Source organism: Notolepis coatsorum (assembly GCF_963971535.1).
Source record: "Notolepis coatsorum genome assembly, chromosome: 20".
Classification (NCBI taxonomy): domain Eukaryota; kingdom Metazoa; phylum Chordata; class Actinopteri; order Aulopiformes; family Paralepididae; genus Notolepis; species Notolepis coatsorum.
This window is the reverse complement of record NC_140184.1, coordinates 21,542,351-21,559,481: the sequence shown is the minus strand read 5'-3', so window position 1 is coordinate 21,559,481 and position 17,131 is coordinate 21,542,351. Positions and strand designations below refer to the sequence as shown.

The 17,131-nt window shown below is 43.5% G+C and overlaps 1 protein-coding gene across 1 annotated transcript in view; it reads left to right on the top strand.

The window, feature by feature from the left end:
* Positions 1–17,131, top strand: part of LOC311246825 (ATP-binding cassette sub-family C member 12-like) — a gene marked incomplete at both ends in the record, with an annotated part of 128,365 nt that overhangs the window by 72,938 nt on the left and 38,296 nt on the right. Inside the window, 4 exons of the mRNA XM_084337071.1 lie at positions 659–762; positions 9,450–9,632; positions 12,413–12,639; positions 13,027–13,164. Coding sequence (XP_084193197.1) covers positions 659–762; positions 9,450–9,632; positions 12,413–12,639; positions 13,027–13,164 — 652 coding nt within the window. The remainder of the gene's footprint in view (positions 1–658; positions 763–9,449; positions 9,633–12,412; positions 12,640–13,026; positions 13,165–17,131) is intronic.

Sequence of the window (17,131 nt, the reverse complement as noted above, 5' to 3'; positions counted from 1 at the left end):
GCAGGGCTTTCTCTTTCCCATTGGCCATCTTCAATGGCGGCTCCACGGTTGATTATTGTTCCTTGTGCCGGTCCTTCCGCCACAACGTTCTTCAACACTCGTTAATAATTGTCCAGATATCCGGGCAGTTACACTCTTTATGTGCTGACTAAATCTCCCTCTGGATTTGCCTTTATCTTGTACTTCTTTTATTCCGTAGAAAGTGGTACAATGATTGTCAGTGCTTTAGCCAGCATTAGCTGGCACTACAGATTATTAACCGTTGGTTAGTTGAGTTGCCGAATATATATATACAGTATAGGTTGTTCATCAGCCTTTGTTCCAAGACCTGTTCTCATCTTAAATGTTCATTTCGATAGAGTTTATTCCAGGTAGCTTCTTCGCTTTGAATGCATAGCGTGAGTGCGCTAGCGTCTTTAAAGTTTAAACCCCAGACGCTCAAGCCGGCCCGGAACTAGTTGTTGTTGGAACAACATGGATTATACATTTGGATAATTCTACGCACGCACGCACGCACGCACGCACGCACGCACGCACGCACACACACACACACACACACACACACACACACACACACACACACACACACACGCACACACACACACATAGTGTCAATCTCTGGTCATGTTGAAACCTCCTGTGTATTCTCCTGTTCTAGGGTACATCCTTATCACCTTCATCATGGTCATCATAATCATAATGGTTGGGACTACTGCCTTCAGCAGCTGGTGGCTCAGCTATTGGCTGGAGCAGGGCAATGGGGTGAGTGGTACATCTTGCTGCATTTGTAGGTTAAGTATTTTTCCACTTGCATCTGAAATGGTATGTACTCTGTTTTGCTGGTCCCAGGCTGTAATATGTAACGCTTCACTATGTTACAACAAGCTGTAATAATTTGCGCAACGCTATGTTACAACTAACTGTAATATGTAATGCTACCAATGATTAATCGGCGGGAAGATCTCCACCTCCCTATTCCCTGAATGGAATGTTCAGATTATTAGCACCCTCTAGTACCAGTAAGTGTAAAATGGTGACAAATGAATAGGAGTGAATAAGGCCATCTAGTTAAAGGTTTTGGAAAATACCAGGGCTTGTCATTATTTAATAAAAGGAAATGTCTTCCAGACATCTAGGGTTGCCAACTTTCTCTGACCTGAAGGGGACACCAAAGGTCTCTGTGCCGACATTTGTTTTTTGTGGTGCAGTCTGGAACTTTACCTCTTAATCGGCCTCTCTCAGTCAGACATGAACTTACACCAAATAACCCTATCTGGGTTCTTCAAGGAAGAAAAAGGCCATGGAACGTTAACGTTCTGTTGTTGTGTGTGTCTTGCACAATCTTAACAGCTAAAACTTTGTAGACCATTTACCAACTTGATCATAACATTGGTCTGAATTGAACAATGCGCTTGTCAGCTTAGTTGTCTGAGCAGACTCTCTTACTTATACAGTATGACCCATATAAGCAATCTCTCAATGTTATTCCTTTTATAGACAATCACAATGTCATATGGCCGTCAAATGCTCTGTCTTATCTCTTTAGAAACAATATTATTATGCACTACGGACACTTCATATCCAGGTCAATTCACACACTTAAAAGTATATAAAAGAGAAACTTAGCTCTTACCTGATAATATTAGCAGCACAACGATACAACAATCCGTTTGAGTGCAGATTCAAGATTATCATTTGCCGAAGGGAAAACACTCCGACTTCACATCAGTATTGCACAGTGGCCTAATCTTACAGCAAATGCAATCATTTGATAGGAATACACAAGGAAACACATATCTGTGAAATAAACGACATTTGGAACATCCATGTTGATACGTTTCCGCTAGCACAGTAGCTAACCAACACAACAATGGACACAAAGGTCTGTGTTTATGACACTGCTGCCGCTACAACAACATAGCAATTTTAATGGTTTTCCCTATAATGTTTCATATATAACTGCAAGTTTCAAGTTTCAAGTTTCTTTATTAGTTGTCATACAGAAGTACAGAATACTTTTATACAAAATGCTTCTTTCTGTTACGCTCCAGAGACTGTGCTAGACAAAATAGATAAGTACAAAATAAGTATAGCAAGTATAAAATAGAAGTCAAGTACGTAGACAAAAGTGTTCAGTATATACATATATACAATGTACAATGCAGAGTAGAAGTACCTGAGTTACAATACAATATACTATACAGTACAAAGCAGAAATGGGATGAGGTACAATTTAGGTACAATTTACAGTAAGGTGTAATGAGGTATGGGTTGTAGTGCAAATTCTTTACCAATAAATATAAAGTGTGTTTAGGTGTTCTAAAGTGGGTGCTGCAGTGAGTTGTTTGTTTAAAGTGAGTGTGTGCGTGTGGGTGTGTGTGCTGTGAGTGCATTTGATGGTTGTTACGTAGTGTTATTGTCATTTAGCATTCTGATGGCCTGAGGATAGAAGCTTCTTCTGAGTCTCTCTGTGCTTGCCATGAGACTCCGGTATTGCTTGCCTGACCGCAGCAGTTCAAAGAGGCAGTTGTTTGGGTGGCTGGAGTCTTTGATAATTCTCTTAGCCTTACCCATGCACCGCTTGTTGTAAATCAGTGGCGTCGTTAGCCCTGGGCTTCCGGGGCTTTAGCCCCGGATGTTTTTCTCCTAGCCCCGGACCTAAAAAAAAAAAAAAAAAAATTGTTTACTTTTTTTTTTTTTTTTTTTTTACTTTTTTATGTCAGCATCCCCATTGTCTTTGCTGAATGTTTGTTAGTGTTTGGTATTTTTTGTTGGTTTTTAGTACTTTTAAACATTTTTAGTAAGTAGTTTTCATTTGATCCTATAATTTTTCATTCACCGATTTGTGGACTTTTTTTTAGTGTCCTGAAAGGCGCCTTATAAATCAAATGCATTATTATTATTATCATCATCATCCAGGAGGGAAAAGACACTTTGGATAGTAGGGACTGCATCTCTGCCTGTCCTGACCAGGAAACACTTTGCAACTGTGATCTCCTCTGGCAATAGTTGGATATTGTGTGTGGCGAGGGGTTGCAGCAATTCCACTGAGGGAAACTGGTCTGAGGCTGGATAACATGCCTGTATGCCTCTCATAAGTTGTTATCCAACTCATGAGAACCTGCTCTCAAGCTCTGGATAGAACAGTCTCTGTCTCAGCTGATCTCCTGAGCTGAGGTCTGAGCTTGTGCCACAAGATGCCATTACATATGGCCTTTGTCCTGTCATACATGTCCACTGCCATCTCTGAGGTGCGATAACCTTTGAGTGTGTCCTGCACTGTGCTTTTAAATAGTACAGATAGGTATTGAAGATGTGCACTTTAACGCAGCAGCACCTGGAGCCTCCATACCCATGTCCAGTGTCCACTGACAAAGACATGCTCATGATACTGTGATAAACTATAATAAGCTTTAATCGAACCCTGGTTCATTTCCTCGGATAGTCCGGTTGGTTTGGGGTGGTGTGAAAGCTCATTCACTCTTGCAAGTGAACCCTGCATTTGAGATGTGAATGCAAAGCGGACCAAAGGCAGGAAAATACCCAAAAATCTAATATCTTTTTTATGAGACTTTTTTTTTCGATTGCTTAAGCATGATTTTTAAAACGGGGCCCGGTGTTTCAAAACACACAATTAGCACAACCACACACACAATTATCAGAACACCTCAGATCCTTTGCTAAATTAAACACTTGTCAAAACCATACACTAATTTAAAAAAACTACATTTTGTTACTATATGAAACACACGTTTTATATGACTTAATTCTGTTTGAACCAGTTACTCACACTGCTGTGCTTAACCTAAAACACATTTAGCTATTCTACTTCTCAGTGATTAGAGTACTGTAAGTGAAGTACGCAGAGAATGTGCAAATATACAATAAATTCACCAAACACTACACAAGACCAATGCTGTAGACTGATGAAAATATTATTTATTTATCTACATATACCCAAATCAATGATGCAGACTGCTGGGAAAAAAACATTTTCTCTCCATATACCCAAATCAATGATGCAGACTGATGAAAATATCAATTTTCTCGCCATATAACCAAATCAGTCAACATTTCAACATGGAGAATCACAACAAAACATGTCCCAGTTTTCATGCTACTATGTGCATAACACTGTAAGCTCAGCAAATATCAGACAAACATAAAATACTGTATCCAGTAGGCCTACAGGTTAAAATTACAGTAAAACAAAAACAATTTTGAAAAAATTTAAATAGAGTACAGAAAATACTAGACATTATCTCTTTGCCTAGCTGGATCTGGCAAGATACTTTTTTGCTCTGTGTATTGTTTTGCAAAAAGTGTGAGGCTGACATTGTGCTTATAGAGGTGCAAATCTGGGCCTATGTTTTGCTCCTTGAGTGTAATGTTTTGATAATTGTGTAATACTTTTGATTTGAGTGTTTATGCAATTGAAGAAAACTGTAAAGACTAGAGATTAACTGTTTATTTCTTTTGTACATAGGCTGTGCATATGTTTGTTTGTTTATTTGCTTATGTGTATGATTCTTAACTGTTTTATTTTGTTATTGGTGTATATGTGTGTATGTATGTACAGTATATGTATATATATATATGTGTATATATGTATATTTGTACTCCTGTTGGGGCCTCTTGGACCAGATCAATGTTTTATCTGGCTAAATAAAGGTTAAATAAATAAATAAGAAACTGATGATTTGGTCCTGTTAACTTTGAATTTTCTATGGGGACTGCCCAGATCCCTCTCATGGACATGGACCTCACTTTGAGAACCTCTAATGATTCTAGTTCTTCAGTATTCATCTCTAATTACTCTAAAATTGCGTATTACTGTGTTTATAAAAAAAGAAAAAAAAAAAAAAAAAAAAAAGGGGGGGGGGGGGAAACCCCCCTCCACCCCCCTGGGCTGAAGCCCCCAATGTTTTCTAACCCTAAAAACGCCCCTGTTGTAAATGTCTTGGAGAGTGGGAAGCCCCCCTCCAATTGTGCGTTCGGCTGAACGGGCCACTCTCTGTAGGCTGCTACGGTCTTGTGCGGTGCTATTCCCAAACCAGGAGGTGATATTGCCAGTCAGGATGCTCTCTATTGTGCATGAGTAGAAGTTCTTAAGGATCTTCTGACTGACTTGGAACTTCCTTAGGCGCCTGAGGAAGTAGAGGCGTTGCCGTGCCTTCTTCACAACACTGTCAATGTGTGTGGTCCATGTCAAGTCCTCGGATATGTGGACTCCGAGATACTTAAAACTGTTCACTCTCTCAACCGGTGCCCCGTCGATGCTGAGGGGGCTGTAGTCCCTGACCCCCGACCTCCTGAAGTCCACAATCATCTCTTTTGTTTTGCTGACATTCAGGGAGAGGCAGTTCTCCTGACACCACTGCGACAGATTCTCTACCTCTTCCAGGTAGGCCCTCTCATCGTTGGCAGAGATCAGGCCCACCACTACTGTGTCATCAGCAAATGTGATGATTGTGTTGTTGTTCCGCTGTGCCACACAGTCATGTGTGTACAGGGAGTAGAGGAGGGGACTTAGAACACAGCCCTGGGGGGCCCCTATGTTGAGCGTGATGGATGAGGAGGTGCAGTTGCCTGCTCTCACCACCTGGGGTCTACCCGTACGCGTGTATGCCTTCTACGATGGAACTGCGTTTCCGCGTTCGAGTTTTGCGCTCTGATTGGCCAGGTCATGTGACATGTGCGCCAATCGTGGGACAGCAAGTTCTGCGCCTATTTCCGGGTCTAACAGCCTGCAAACTACCTGGCGTTCTATCGCCATGCTCTAAGACAAACTCTAACCTTAACCAACTTCGAAAGAGTGCCTAAGCTTAACCGTCGGAATCAGGGCAGGCGTTCTATCGCCATGCTCTAAGACAAACTCTAACCTTAACCAACTTCGAACGAGCGCCTAAGCTTAACCAGTGTAGAAACTTGCGGTCCCACGATTGGGCGTACATGTCACATGCCCAGAAATGACCTGGCCAATCAGAGACGCGGAAACGCAGTTCTGTTGTAGAAGGCATTCAGGCTACCCGTACAGTACATACAGCTCTAGGACACGACATTAACATAACAACATAGCTAAACTGGAAGCCTCATGGTTTGCAGTTAGTGAGAGAGGACTATGTGGTACATTAAATAAAAGTTTTCACCATAGCATTGTAGATACAGTTAACGGTAGCTTGGTAGCTACAGTGCATTGCCAAGATATGTCATAGTATGCTAATCGTTAACTAGCTAACGTTACCACTCGGTTTAGATGCTGTATTATATCAAACATGTCCTAACTATTCCCACGCGAGTTTAGCTCCAAACCCGCCCTCTTTCATTGGCTTACATGTTGTGATGCCTGACCTCACAGCGCCAACTGCGGATGGGTTTTTGTTCTTTTACTTTTACTTTGTGCTTATTGGTTGTCAAGTCCTGACTGACTGTGGAACGTTAGCAATATGCCTTGGCAGCTACAGTACAACAAATCTCAAGTTCAAGTTTCAAGTTTCTTTAATAGTTGTCATACAGAAGTACAGAATACTTTTATACAAAATGCTTCTTACTGTTACGCTCCAGAGACTGTGCTAGACAAGATAAGTATGAAATACTTTAAATCTGTCATTTAAAATATTAAAACATTCCCACATTTCTGATAAACAACAATATTTCAGTAGGCTAACAATAGGGACTTTCATTCCTCAGTTTTACAAGGATCATAAATGTTTCATACACTAGTGCCCCTAACGTAAATCTGTCAAAGTCATGGTGATTAGGCTACTACAGTAGCTATGGTAATATGGTTTGCAGTTAACCGTGAGGTAGATTATAATAGGCTATGGTACATTAAATAAAAATTACTTTAACATTGTCCAGCTAACATAGTTAACATTAGCTTGCTAACTAACTGTAGGTCTACCTCTCTAGCATGATATAAAAGTTTGAGACCCACAAGGGATGTGTAGTAAAGCAATTGTGTAATATAACATAATATATTAATATAATATAATATTCATTTTCAGAAGGGTGGCGGAGTTAGCAATTAGTTAACTATATCAATTAGCTATCTGTACATGAGTTAAAAGCATGCTGTAAATCAGTTTAGCAGCAAACATCATTGTCTCATCATGCCTGTGGTGCTTTGTTCCTATTGCTAGGTCTTTAGTGAGTTTTTCCTTACCTTCGCTGGGGTATGTCTGGGAGTGTTGTTTTGGATTTCATGATGGGTTTTTTATTCTTGATTTATTGTGATGTTTCTTCTTTACTTGTTTAAAGAAGACTTGTCCAGCCCATGGGGACATTAACTTGTGATTGTGGGCTTTACAAATACATTTGATTTGAATTAAAAAAGAATTACAAGAGAATACCCTACATTTAAAATATATTTGATGAGCCATTGCTATCTATCTTGAATATAATCAACCTTTAGAGAATATCTCCCAAAAATGTAATTTCTAGTCCTAAATGGCGGTTTTGTGTAAACCTCCCATTGACTGCAAGTAATTTTACAATTACTGCACTGCGCCCTCTGCTGGCAAAATTTTTGTTGGTCCTCTTCCTTTCATAGACCCTCTTTGACACTACATTCCGCATAACTAGCTGTAATATGGAATGCGATACTAGCTACATTACATCTAGCTGTAATATAACATTATATGTTAGAACTAACCAATATGTAACACTGTGCTATAAATATGTTATGTTGCATATTGTGCTACGCTACATTACATATTACAGGCAGGGACCAGCAATGCTCTGTTGTGATTCTGGGGTAAGTCTAACAGCTAACTTAACAGGAGAGGACAGTGCATCATCTGTCATCAAGTATTTTCTTGTCTAATAGCCTCTTAGAATGCGACGTCCACTATCAGGGACGTTTTTAGGATGATCTGCCCACCGGCACTTTGGCAACCCCTAGTGGCTCGGGCGTGCATATTTTGTAATACAATATATATATCGAATTAAAGCCCCATTTATTGCCTGTGGATAGCCCTTTCAGGTGACAAAATCCATTGAGCGGTTCTCGAGTTACATGCCGGTATTTGAGGCTTGTGCAAAGTACACAGTATTGCGCAAAATACCACTACCGACGCAGTAGTTCCGTCAATCTAGATCCGATCTCGAAAATGATTGTGGAGGGTTGTAGCCAATGATTGTGGCTTCCAATGATACCCCACATGGGGATGTATGAATCAGGGATCTAGGTGAAAAACTAAATTCTTTAACAGGAAGCCAAATTAATTGAAGTCTATGAGAAAACAGAGTTTTTCTTTGTACACAGTTTACCAAAATCACTCCTAATCACTCATATCGGAATGGATCTTTATGAAATTTGGATATGTACTACATAAGGCTTCAGGCTATGGCTCCGTCTGGATTTGTAAGCCATACCACCTTCTGGGGAAATACTACCTCTGGACTACTAACTACTACAGAAAAACTTGAGTAACAAGTTTTTCTACAACTCAAGTTCAGACCTATGTTATTCTATTACGTTAGCACTAAAAGCGGGCGGCTAGGTTGCGCAGTGGGCAAGGCGCTCGCCACCAACGCAGGAGATGCTGGGTTCGAGCCCAGCTCTCGGCGTTGCTACCAGCTTGGCTGGTCGTTCATACTAATACAATTGGCAGTATTAGGGGGTGGGAAGCTGGTGGGTGGGGATCGGACGCTGTGGACAGCGACTCCTACAGGTCGGTTGGTGCGCCTGTGCAGTAGAATCAGGAAGCGACGAGGGCGGCTGCCTCCTCGAGTACCGGAGGGGACACGTGATGCAAGGCTTCGTCCACATTGCAGCCGGCTTGTGGGAGGCATGGCCTAACAACTTTCAAGACAGGGGAGGGTAGAATTGGACAATACGAAATTGGGGACGGGAGAAAAATATAAAATGGGGAGAAAAAGTAGATAAAAAAACGTTAGCACTAAAAGTGAATTTTTTTTCTGGAATCAGAAACTTCAGAATGTACAGTAGTATGTTGTTTTGGTTTGCAACAAAAGTATGCAGTCCTCAAAAACGAAAATGGCCAAAATGGCCATTGCAGGTTAATTAAGTTACTCAAAATTAACAGAGGTAATTAGCTCAAATTAAGTATTTGTTAACCATCAGATCAATCAGTTTTTTTAATACTACATACTACATACTACAATACTACAATAATCAAATCACTTCATAATATGGTGGAGAGGCACAACAAACAATTTAATTATTTGTATACTACATCATTATCTCCCCTCTGTTGCAGAGTTTAAAACCTTGATCTCCAACCATTGTAAATCAAGTTGTACATGTTTTAATTGATTTTTATCCTTACTTGTCTTATTGATTTTATATGCTGTGTGATTTTATATGCCTTTTTATTTAGCTTAACCCTGTATGTACATTATTTGACGTGACTGTAAATGAGGGAAACCTCAATTGCTTTTTGAGTTTAAATAAAGGGTTGCAATTTAAATATCTTTTGCTACAGACAGCAAATGGGACCGGACCAAGTGAGGGGGACATCTCTCAGAACCCAGATCTGAGTTTCTACCATATTGTCTATGCCGCAACAGTGGCAGTTATGGTGGTGTTTAGCATCCTCAAAAGCTACTTCTTCACCAAGGCCACCCTCCGTGCCTCCTCCAAACTCCATGATACCATGTTCAATAGGGTAAGATTGCTGAACCTTTTCGATTCTTCAGGTATTTCAATTCGGTATTGCAATTTCTTGCTATCTTTGTTCACTTATTGGACCATTTAACACTGGACCATGTTAAACTATGACCTACTTTCAGAGACAAAGCATATTATGAGTCAGATTTACAGTCCCTGATGCTTCATTATCTTGCAATTGATATTGAAGCCTTTGGATAGGCCTAGGGCCCTAGGCTAACTGTTACATTATGACAGGGGGCTGGCTAGTCAGTGTGTGATGGCTAGTTCTGGAAGCTACTGTATAAGCTAACGATTAGTTTATGTTCAATTTATGTACAAAACATAGCTGGTTAGCTACAGTATATTTCAATCTCGGAACCTACTGGCTATTGTCCTTATGATTTAGCCTCAAGGGGCGCCAGCTCTTCTGGTGTAGCTGCTGGCTGCTTACTTCCGATTCCAATATCCAGGCAGAGACTTCCTCTTCAATGCACCGCTCATGCAACCAACTCGTCATTTCTTCAAATTTCTTCAAAGGCAATTGTGTAATCCAACTTTGAAAGCAATTTGTTTATTTTATTACACAAGTCGAACGTTTCTCCACACAACACTCAAATCACATTTTTTGTATGTGTTTTAGATCCAGACGACATTTGGGCCAATGAGTTCCTACCTCTTTCGCTCCTCGCATACACTGTTTGTTAGGGATCATCCCTATGTTCCCCGGGTCCTATGTTCCCCGGGTTCTATGTTCCCTGCTTTGATTGATTAATAGATTGAACATTTTATACATTTTTATTATTTTATTAATTATTAATGTCCGCCTTGTTTCGAACGGTTAATCTTAGGCCCTCTTTCGAACTGGTTAAGGTTAGAGTTTGGAATCAGGGCTGGTGGTCTAAAATGTTCAATCAATCAATCAATCAAAGCGGGGAACATAGAACCCGGGGAACATAGGACCCGGGGAACATAGACATGCTCCCGTTTGTTACACTGACTGTTTACTTGCATGCAACCAAAGCATGTTCCTGTAGAAATCACGTTTACATTTTAAGTGTCACATCCACTCAAACGTGATGGTTAATCGGACTACACAGAAATCAGAAGGCTTCCGATATCAAATTAATGGGAGCATGTCTATATTCCCCGGGTTCTATGTTCCCCGGGTTCTATGTACCCCGCTCGAGATAAAAAGGGTTCTATGTTCCCCGGGTCCTATGTTCCCCACTCCCGTTGCGGCTCCCGAAAAAGCGACAGAGTTGTGTGAGGGCCGACCATGTCAGCTTGCTTCATTTCTCTGTCATTACGGTAGTGTTCTCAAACGTACACTTCACGACTAAAAAAGGGTCCTATGTTCCCCGCTATTTCATCATGCACCTGATGCGCTCTGGTGATATTATAAATTATTATTATAATTTTTAATATGAATAATTATTATATTACAATAAAAGACAGCTCCGTCTTTTAATACACACATATATTGTACAGTAACGTCAAATAAACACGTACAGGGGCGGCTAAGTGGCGCAGTGGGCAAGGCGCTCGCCACTAATGCAGGAGATGCTGGGTTCGAGCCCAGCTCTCGGCATTGCTACCAGCTTGGCTGGTCGTTCATACTAACGCAATTGGCAGTGTTAGGGTTGGGAAGCTGGTGGGTGGGGATCGGACGTTGTGGACAGCGACTCCTACAGGTCGGTTGGTGCACCTGCGCAGCAAAATCAGGAAGCAACAGGGGCGGCGTGTCCCTCCCATGCAGACCCTCGCCGCTGAGAGGTCGCACTGTGCAGGTGAAAAGATGCAACGGCTGCCTCCTCGAGTACCGGAGGGGACACGTGATGCAAGGCTTCGTCCACATTGCAGCCGGCCTGTGGGAGGCATGGCCTAACAGCGTTCGAGACAGGGGAGGGTAGAATTGGACAATACGAAATTGGGATGGGAGAAAAATAGAAAATGGGAGAAAAAAGTAGATACAAAAAATAATAAAAATAAACACGTACAGTCCCCGCTGAAATAAAGGTTCTGCACGCACATACCGGCAGTGATCTACAGCAGTGGTTTTCAACCAGTGGTAAATACACATAAAAGATAGCCACTTATACTATTCTGAGTAGATAATTCATCTGTATCGCAACGGAGTCACGGATCTGGTCGGGGCAGGTAGCATTATGTCGGGAAAGATTTAATGAAATAAACAAATGTGAATTAAAGAATTTAAAACGAAGTTTAGCCTATTAAATCGTTTTAGAAGCTTATAGCCATGTACATATTTTAACTCTCTCTCCGTGGACGACTGGCTGCGAGGACTGCGAGGAGGAGGGGGAATTGCAACCACCGCAAGCAAAACTTTGACTGAGTTCGGTTAATGATGAATGTATAGTAGCTGAGAAGCTGTGAAGGTTCAGCCCTGTCAGCCAAGGCTGTGGTATTATGAGCTGTGGCTTAAATTAAACAAAGGACTTAGCTTAAAGCACACACACACACACACACACACACACACACACACACACACACACACACACACACACACACACACACACACACACACACACACACACACACACACACACACACACACACATACACACACACATACACACACACACACCTATTGGCCCTAACAACCACCCCTAGGTGTGATCTAATTCGTATAACACACTCCGTCGCGTGATGTACTGCTTAAACGTTCTATAATGTGGTAGTGAAAGGGTTAATGTGAAGCCACTCCATTGTGAATATTTGAAAAAGAAAATTCAAAGTCGTTAGATTGATTGATATACTACTGTATGTGTACTTCAGATTCTGAACAGCCCCATGAGTTTCTTTGACACCACCCCTACGGGCCGACTGGTGAACCGCTTCTCAAAAGACCAGGATGAAGTGGATACTGTGCTGCCCTTCCACATGGAGACCTTCCTCCAGTTCTGCCTGATCAGCACCTTCATCATCCTCACCATCTCCCTCTTGTTCCCACCGCTCTTCATTGCCGTGGTCATCATGGGGATCGTCTTCGTAGTCATACTCTAGTGAGTTACTAGTTACTTGTACTCTGTTAAAACAATGGCTTCAAATCACCAGGTCATCACTGTATGTAAATCATAGCAGCTCTCTGTCTCTCTCTCTCTCTCTCTCTCTCTCTCTCTCTCTCGCTGTCTCTCTCTCTCCACCTCTCGAAGTGTCCTTGAGCAATACACTTAACCCTTAATTGCTCCCGATGAGCAGGTTGGCACTTGCATGGTTGCCTCAACCATCGGTGTGTGAATGTGTGAGTGAATGGGTAAAATGTGAGGTACAAATCTTAAAACACTTTGGATAAATGCACCATTTACCATTTTTATTTACATTGTGCCATGATCCCTAGTTTAGGATTAGTAACAACCTGAATCCTGAAACTCCTCCCCCCTCCCCTAAAGTGTGTTCCAGAGGAGCATCCGTCAGATGAAGAGGATGGAGAACGTCAGCCGCTCACCATGGATCTCCCTCACTACCTCCACCATCCAGGGCCTCAGCACCATCCATGCCTATAACGAGAGAGAGCAGTACGTCCAACGGTAAGACATGGGGAACCGTAATAATAATAATAGTGCAATACAATTTAATCATGACGTAACCCTTTCACTACCACACTACATAAGGTTATATATTCGTAAATATTTATATATATGTAAATCCCTAAAGTAATGGAGCAATTGCTTAAAATATTAAAATAAGGTTAACCTTCTGTAGTGTGGTAGTGAAAGGGTTAACCCTATGTAGTGTGGTAGTGAAAGGTTAACCTTCTGTAGCATGGTAGTGAAAGGTTAACCTTCGGTAGTGTGGTAGTGAAGGTTAACTTTCTGTAGTGTGGTAGTGAAAGGTTAACCTTCTGTAGTGTGGTGGTGAAGGTTAACCTTCTGTAGTGTGGTAGTGAAAGGTTAACCATCTGTAGTGTGGGTAGTGAAAGGTTAACCTTCTGTAGTGGGGTAGTGAAAGGGTTAACCCTATGTAGTGTGGTAGTGAAAGGTTAACCTTCTGTAGTGTGGTAGTGAAAGGGTTAACCCTATGTAGTGTGGTAGTGAAAGGTTAACCTTCTGTAGCGTGGTAGTAAAAGGTTAACCTTCTGTAGTGTGGTAGTGAAAGGTTAACCTTCTGTAGTGTGGTAGTGAAAGGGTTAACCCTATGTAGTGTGGTAGTAAAAGGTTAACCTTCTGTAGCGTGGTAGTGAAATGTTAACCTTCTGTAGTGTGGTGGTGAAAGGTTAACCTTCTGTAGTGGGGTAGTGAAAGGGTTAACCCTATGTAGTGTGGTAGTGAAAGGTTAACCTTCTGTAGTGTGGTAGTGAAAGGGTTAACCCTATGTAGTGTGGTAGTGAAAGGTTAACCTTCTGTAGCGTGGTAGTAAAAGGTTAACTTTCTGTAGTGTGGTAGTGAAAGGTTAACCTTCTCTAGTGTGGTAGTGAAAGGTTAACGTAAGGTTATGTATATAACCAAGTTCTATGAATTATGGTGACGCTCAGCGTCATTCTGCACACACTTCACTTCGTGCACGAGAACTGAATAAAAAATTCCACAATGTACCTTTACATCCCAACATTCGTCTGGCCACACCCCTATCCGCTTACCTTCATAAGCAGGTGTGTGGTCACCTACTCGCCTCCTTCCCCAACTTTCACCACAAGGCGAGATCAAGGGCCGCAGCGGCGTCCTGACGCTGAGCGTCACCATAATTCATAGAACTTGGTTATATACATAACCTTACGTTCTATTTCATTATGGCTGCCGCTCAGCGTCATTCTGCACAAGAGGAGCTGAGCGGGAGCCAAAGCTCGACAAATGTACCCCGCTGAGGCCCCCCACAACCATCAGACCGGGGAGGACCGAGCCCCCCGACCCTCCCTAATGGAGGGATACCCTCCCTATTGGAGGACGGGAGGGAGACGGATCCGACCGTGCGAAGAGGAACTCAAGCAACTCAACGCACAGGGTGAGCAGACTGTGGCTTGACCCCACGACTACGCACACGCACAACCCGCATGCCACCAGGGAACGAACGGAAGGAACAACCCTCGTTACTGCCCCCAAAATCACGGGGTCAAGAGCAAACTCAACCCCATGGCAAGGCCGTAGCAGCGGAGCGCGAAGGAAGACCCAGACCCACTGAAGGGACTGGATCCCCTGGAAAAAGGGGGCCCGGAGAGGTCAATGACGCCAGGCATCAAGACCCCACCAGGCGGTCACTTAGTGACACCGCCCCCCACATCGCCAGCGTATTCGGACAGGGCCCCTCCAAGAGCGGGCCCTTTCCCCCCATTAGTACACCGCCTGGCACACTGACCCTGCAACACAGGCAGTCAGCATGGCCGTAAAGCATTCAAAAGGTTAACCAACGGAAGCAGGCAGCGCACCGGGGAAACCAGGCAACAGGCTGTAGACCCGAGCCTGGAGCACTGCGGACGAGACAGGCGCCAAAGGGGTCAACTGAAAACAGCCTCCCCGGCGGAAGGGGCGTATGCTGGCATTGTTGAGCACCATGACAAAGCCTCCATCAAAAAAAAAAACCCAGAGGGGTCGAGGCAGAGAAGGCTGACACGATTGGCAGACGTCATGAACGTGCAGGGGCACACTCAACCGGGTAACCTGGGAGTTGACTCTGCTCCAACACACCAGTGAATCAACCACCCTCTCGGTACACAGACGGTGGTTGTTCCTATAACCCCTCAAGAAAAAACTCCAAAACACACCTGCGGGTATACACCAGCTATACCGCAGTACAAGTGTTTCAGTTTTCAAAAAAGGGTTATTCCAGACCTAAGGGGTCGACGAAACATTACTTCGGACCGGGCCCGGCGGCTCGGGAAGCACACAGGGTTACCAGAGGAGGTCCAAAAGACCACCCTAACAGCCCCCTCTTCGCCACGCGTGAGAGAGGAGCGAAAAGAATGGAGAACCAGCCCTAAGCTCACTGAACTTGGTATTCCCAGGCGGTCTCCCATCCAAGTACTAACCAGGACCGAACCTGCTTAGCTTCCGAGATCGGACAAGATCGGGCGTGTTCAGGTTGGTATGGCCGTAAGCCATTACGATAGTGCAGAGTACAACATGTACCCAACAAAGGGTCTCCATAACGCCTAACCCTGTGACACCCGGGCCGACCAGGCATTTTTCCCCCCGAAAAAAGCACAAGTCCCTCAGGGTACCAGAACAGCAGATCTGCATCCCTGGCGGACAGCGGGTTAACTGACCTGGACCAGCGCGAGCAGAACCAGTCCCGTGCCCTAACCACGCCGACATGCCCACTCCAGAAGAGGGGGTAGGTATGCGTGTCGATCTAAAACATGAAAAGAGGGCGCCACCCAGACGGTCCCATTTGTACCGCGCTCAGTGGCCCACCCCAAGGGCGTGAGACCCCTCTACCTATGTTCTGGTCTATTCCGTTAACATCCCCCAGATATGAATGAGAATTCATCGAGACAACCTAGTAAACTGGCGCTTGGAAGAGACAAAACTCCATCCCAGTTGCCCTATAAAAACGCTGTTTTAATAACGAGCAACCAAGGCGCATTTAGCCCCCTGCGTGATTCTTAACAGAAACACCCCGAGCCAGCACTATGTACGCGTCGAGACCCAAACACATCAATGGATAGTCTAGCAAGACACCAGACATTGTTCCTCCAAGTCGCCTGGGAGAACGACACAGAGCCGTCGTGCTTCATGTTCCTTCCTCTTTTTATTTAAAAAAGAAAGAAACACAGACTGACATGAATCCCACGTGACGCAGCTGAGGGTACAAATTGTTTACATTTTTACATCCCGCCACCCTCGCCACAGGGAGGAGACGGAAATCCCCAGAGAGACTTCCCACGCAACCTGTATAGATTGAAAAGAATATATTGCAACATTGAGCTATGTAACACTTGGGTTAGGGCTCTCCGAGGAGGAGGCACTGAACCAATACACACTCAATAATCGAATTGAATCGAATACACACACAATAGAGCACAACTCCTTTTTTTTAAGTTCTACTCACCTTGACAATCTGAGGAGGAGGCTCTGAACTCTGAGGAGGCTCCCTCACTGGGAAGGAGAGTCCGAACTCACAGAAGGCACTTCTCTCTGAGGAGGAGCTTCGTGAGGAGGAGCTCTGATAACTCCCTGAAACAGATCCATAACATGGACCTGAACAACCCACGGAAGTCTTACCACTAGAGACGCGCTTCAGTGACGTACTTTATGGCGGGGGAATTTCCGCAGTGCACACGTCCAATCTTCCAGGGCGTGGGACCAGGAAACTCCCTCCCCCCCCCCTCTTACCCTGTAACGTGCCGAACAGCAACTTGACAGGAACCCTGAAGGACAGGAGGTTTTAACCCCTGACCAATCAGAAAAGTGGAGGAAAGGATTACCAGTTCACCCCTTTACGACCCCTCACCCATGATACGATGTAATGACAAGTAGAGCATGACACAGTCATAGCCTGCTACATGAAGCATCGAACAGCCTCACATAGCTCATGTGATAACCTGCTACCTGAGTTTTACTA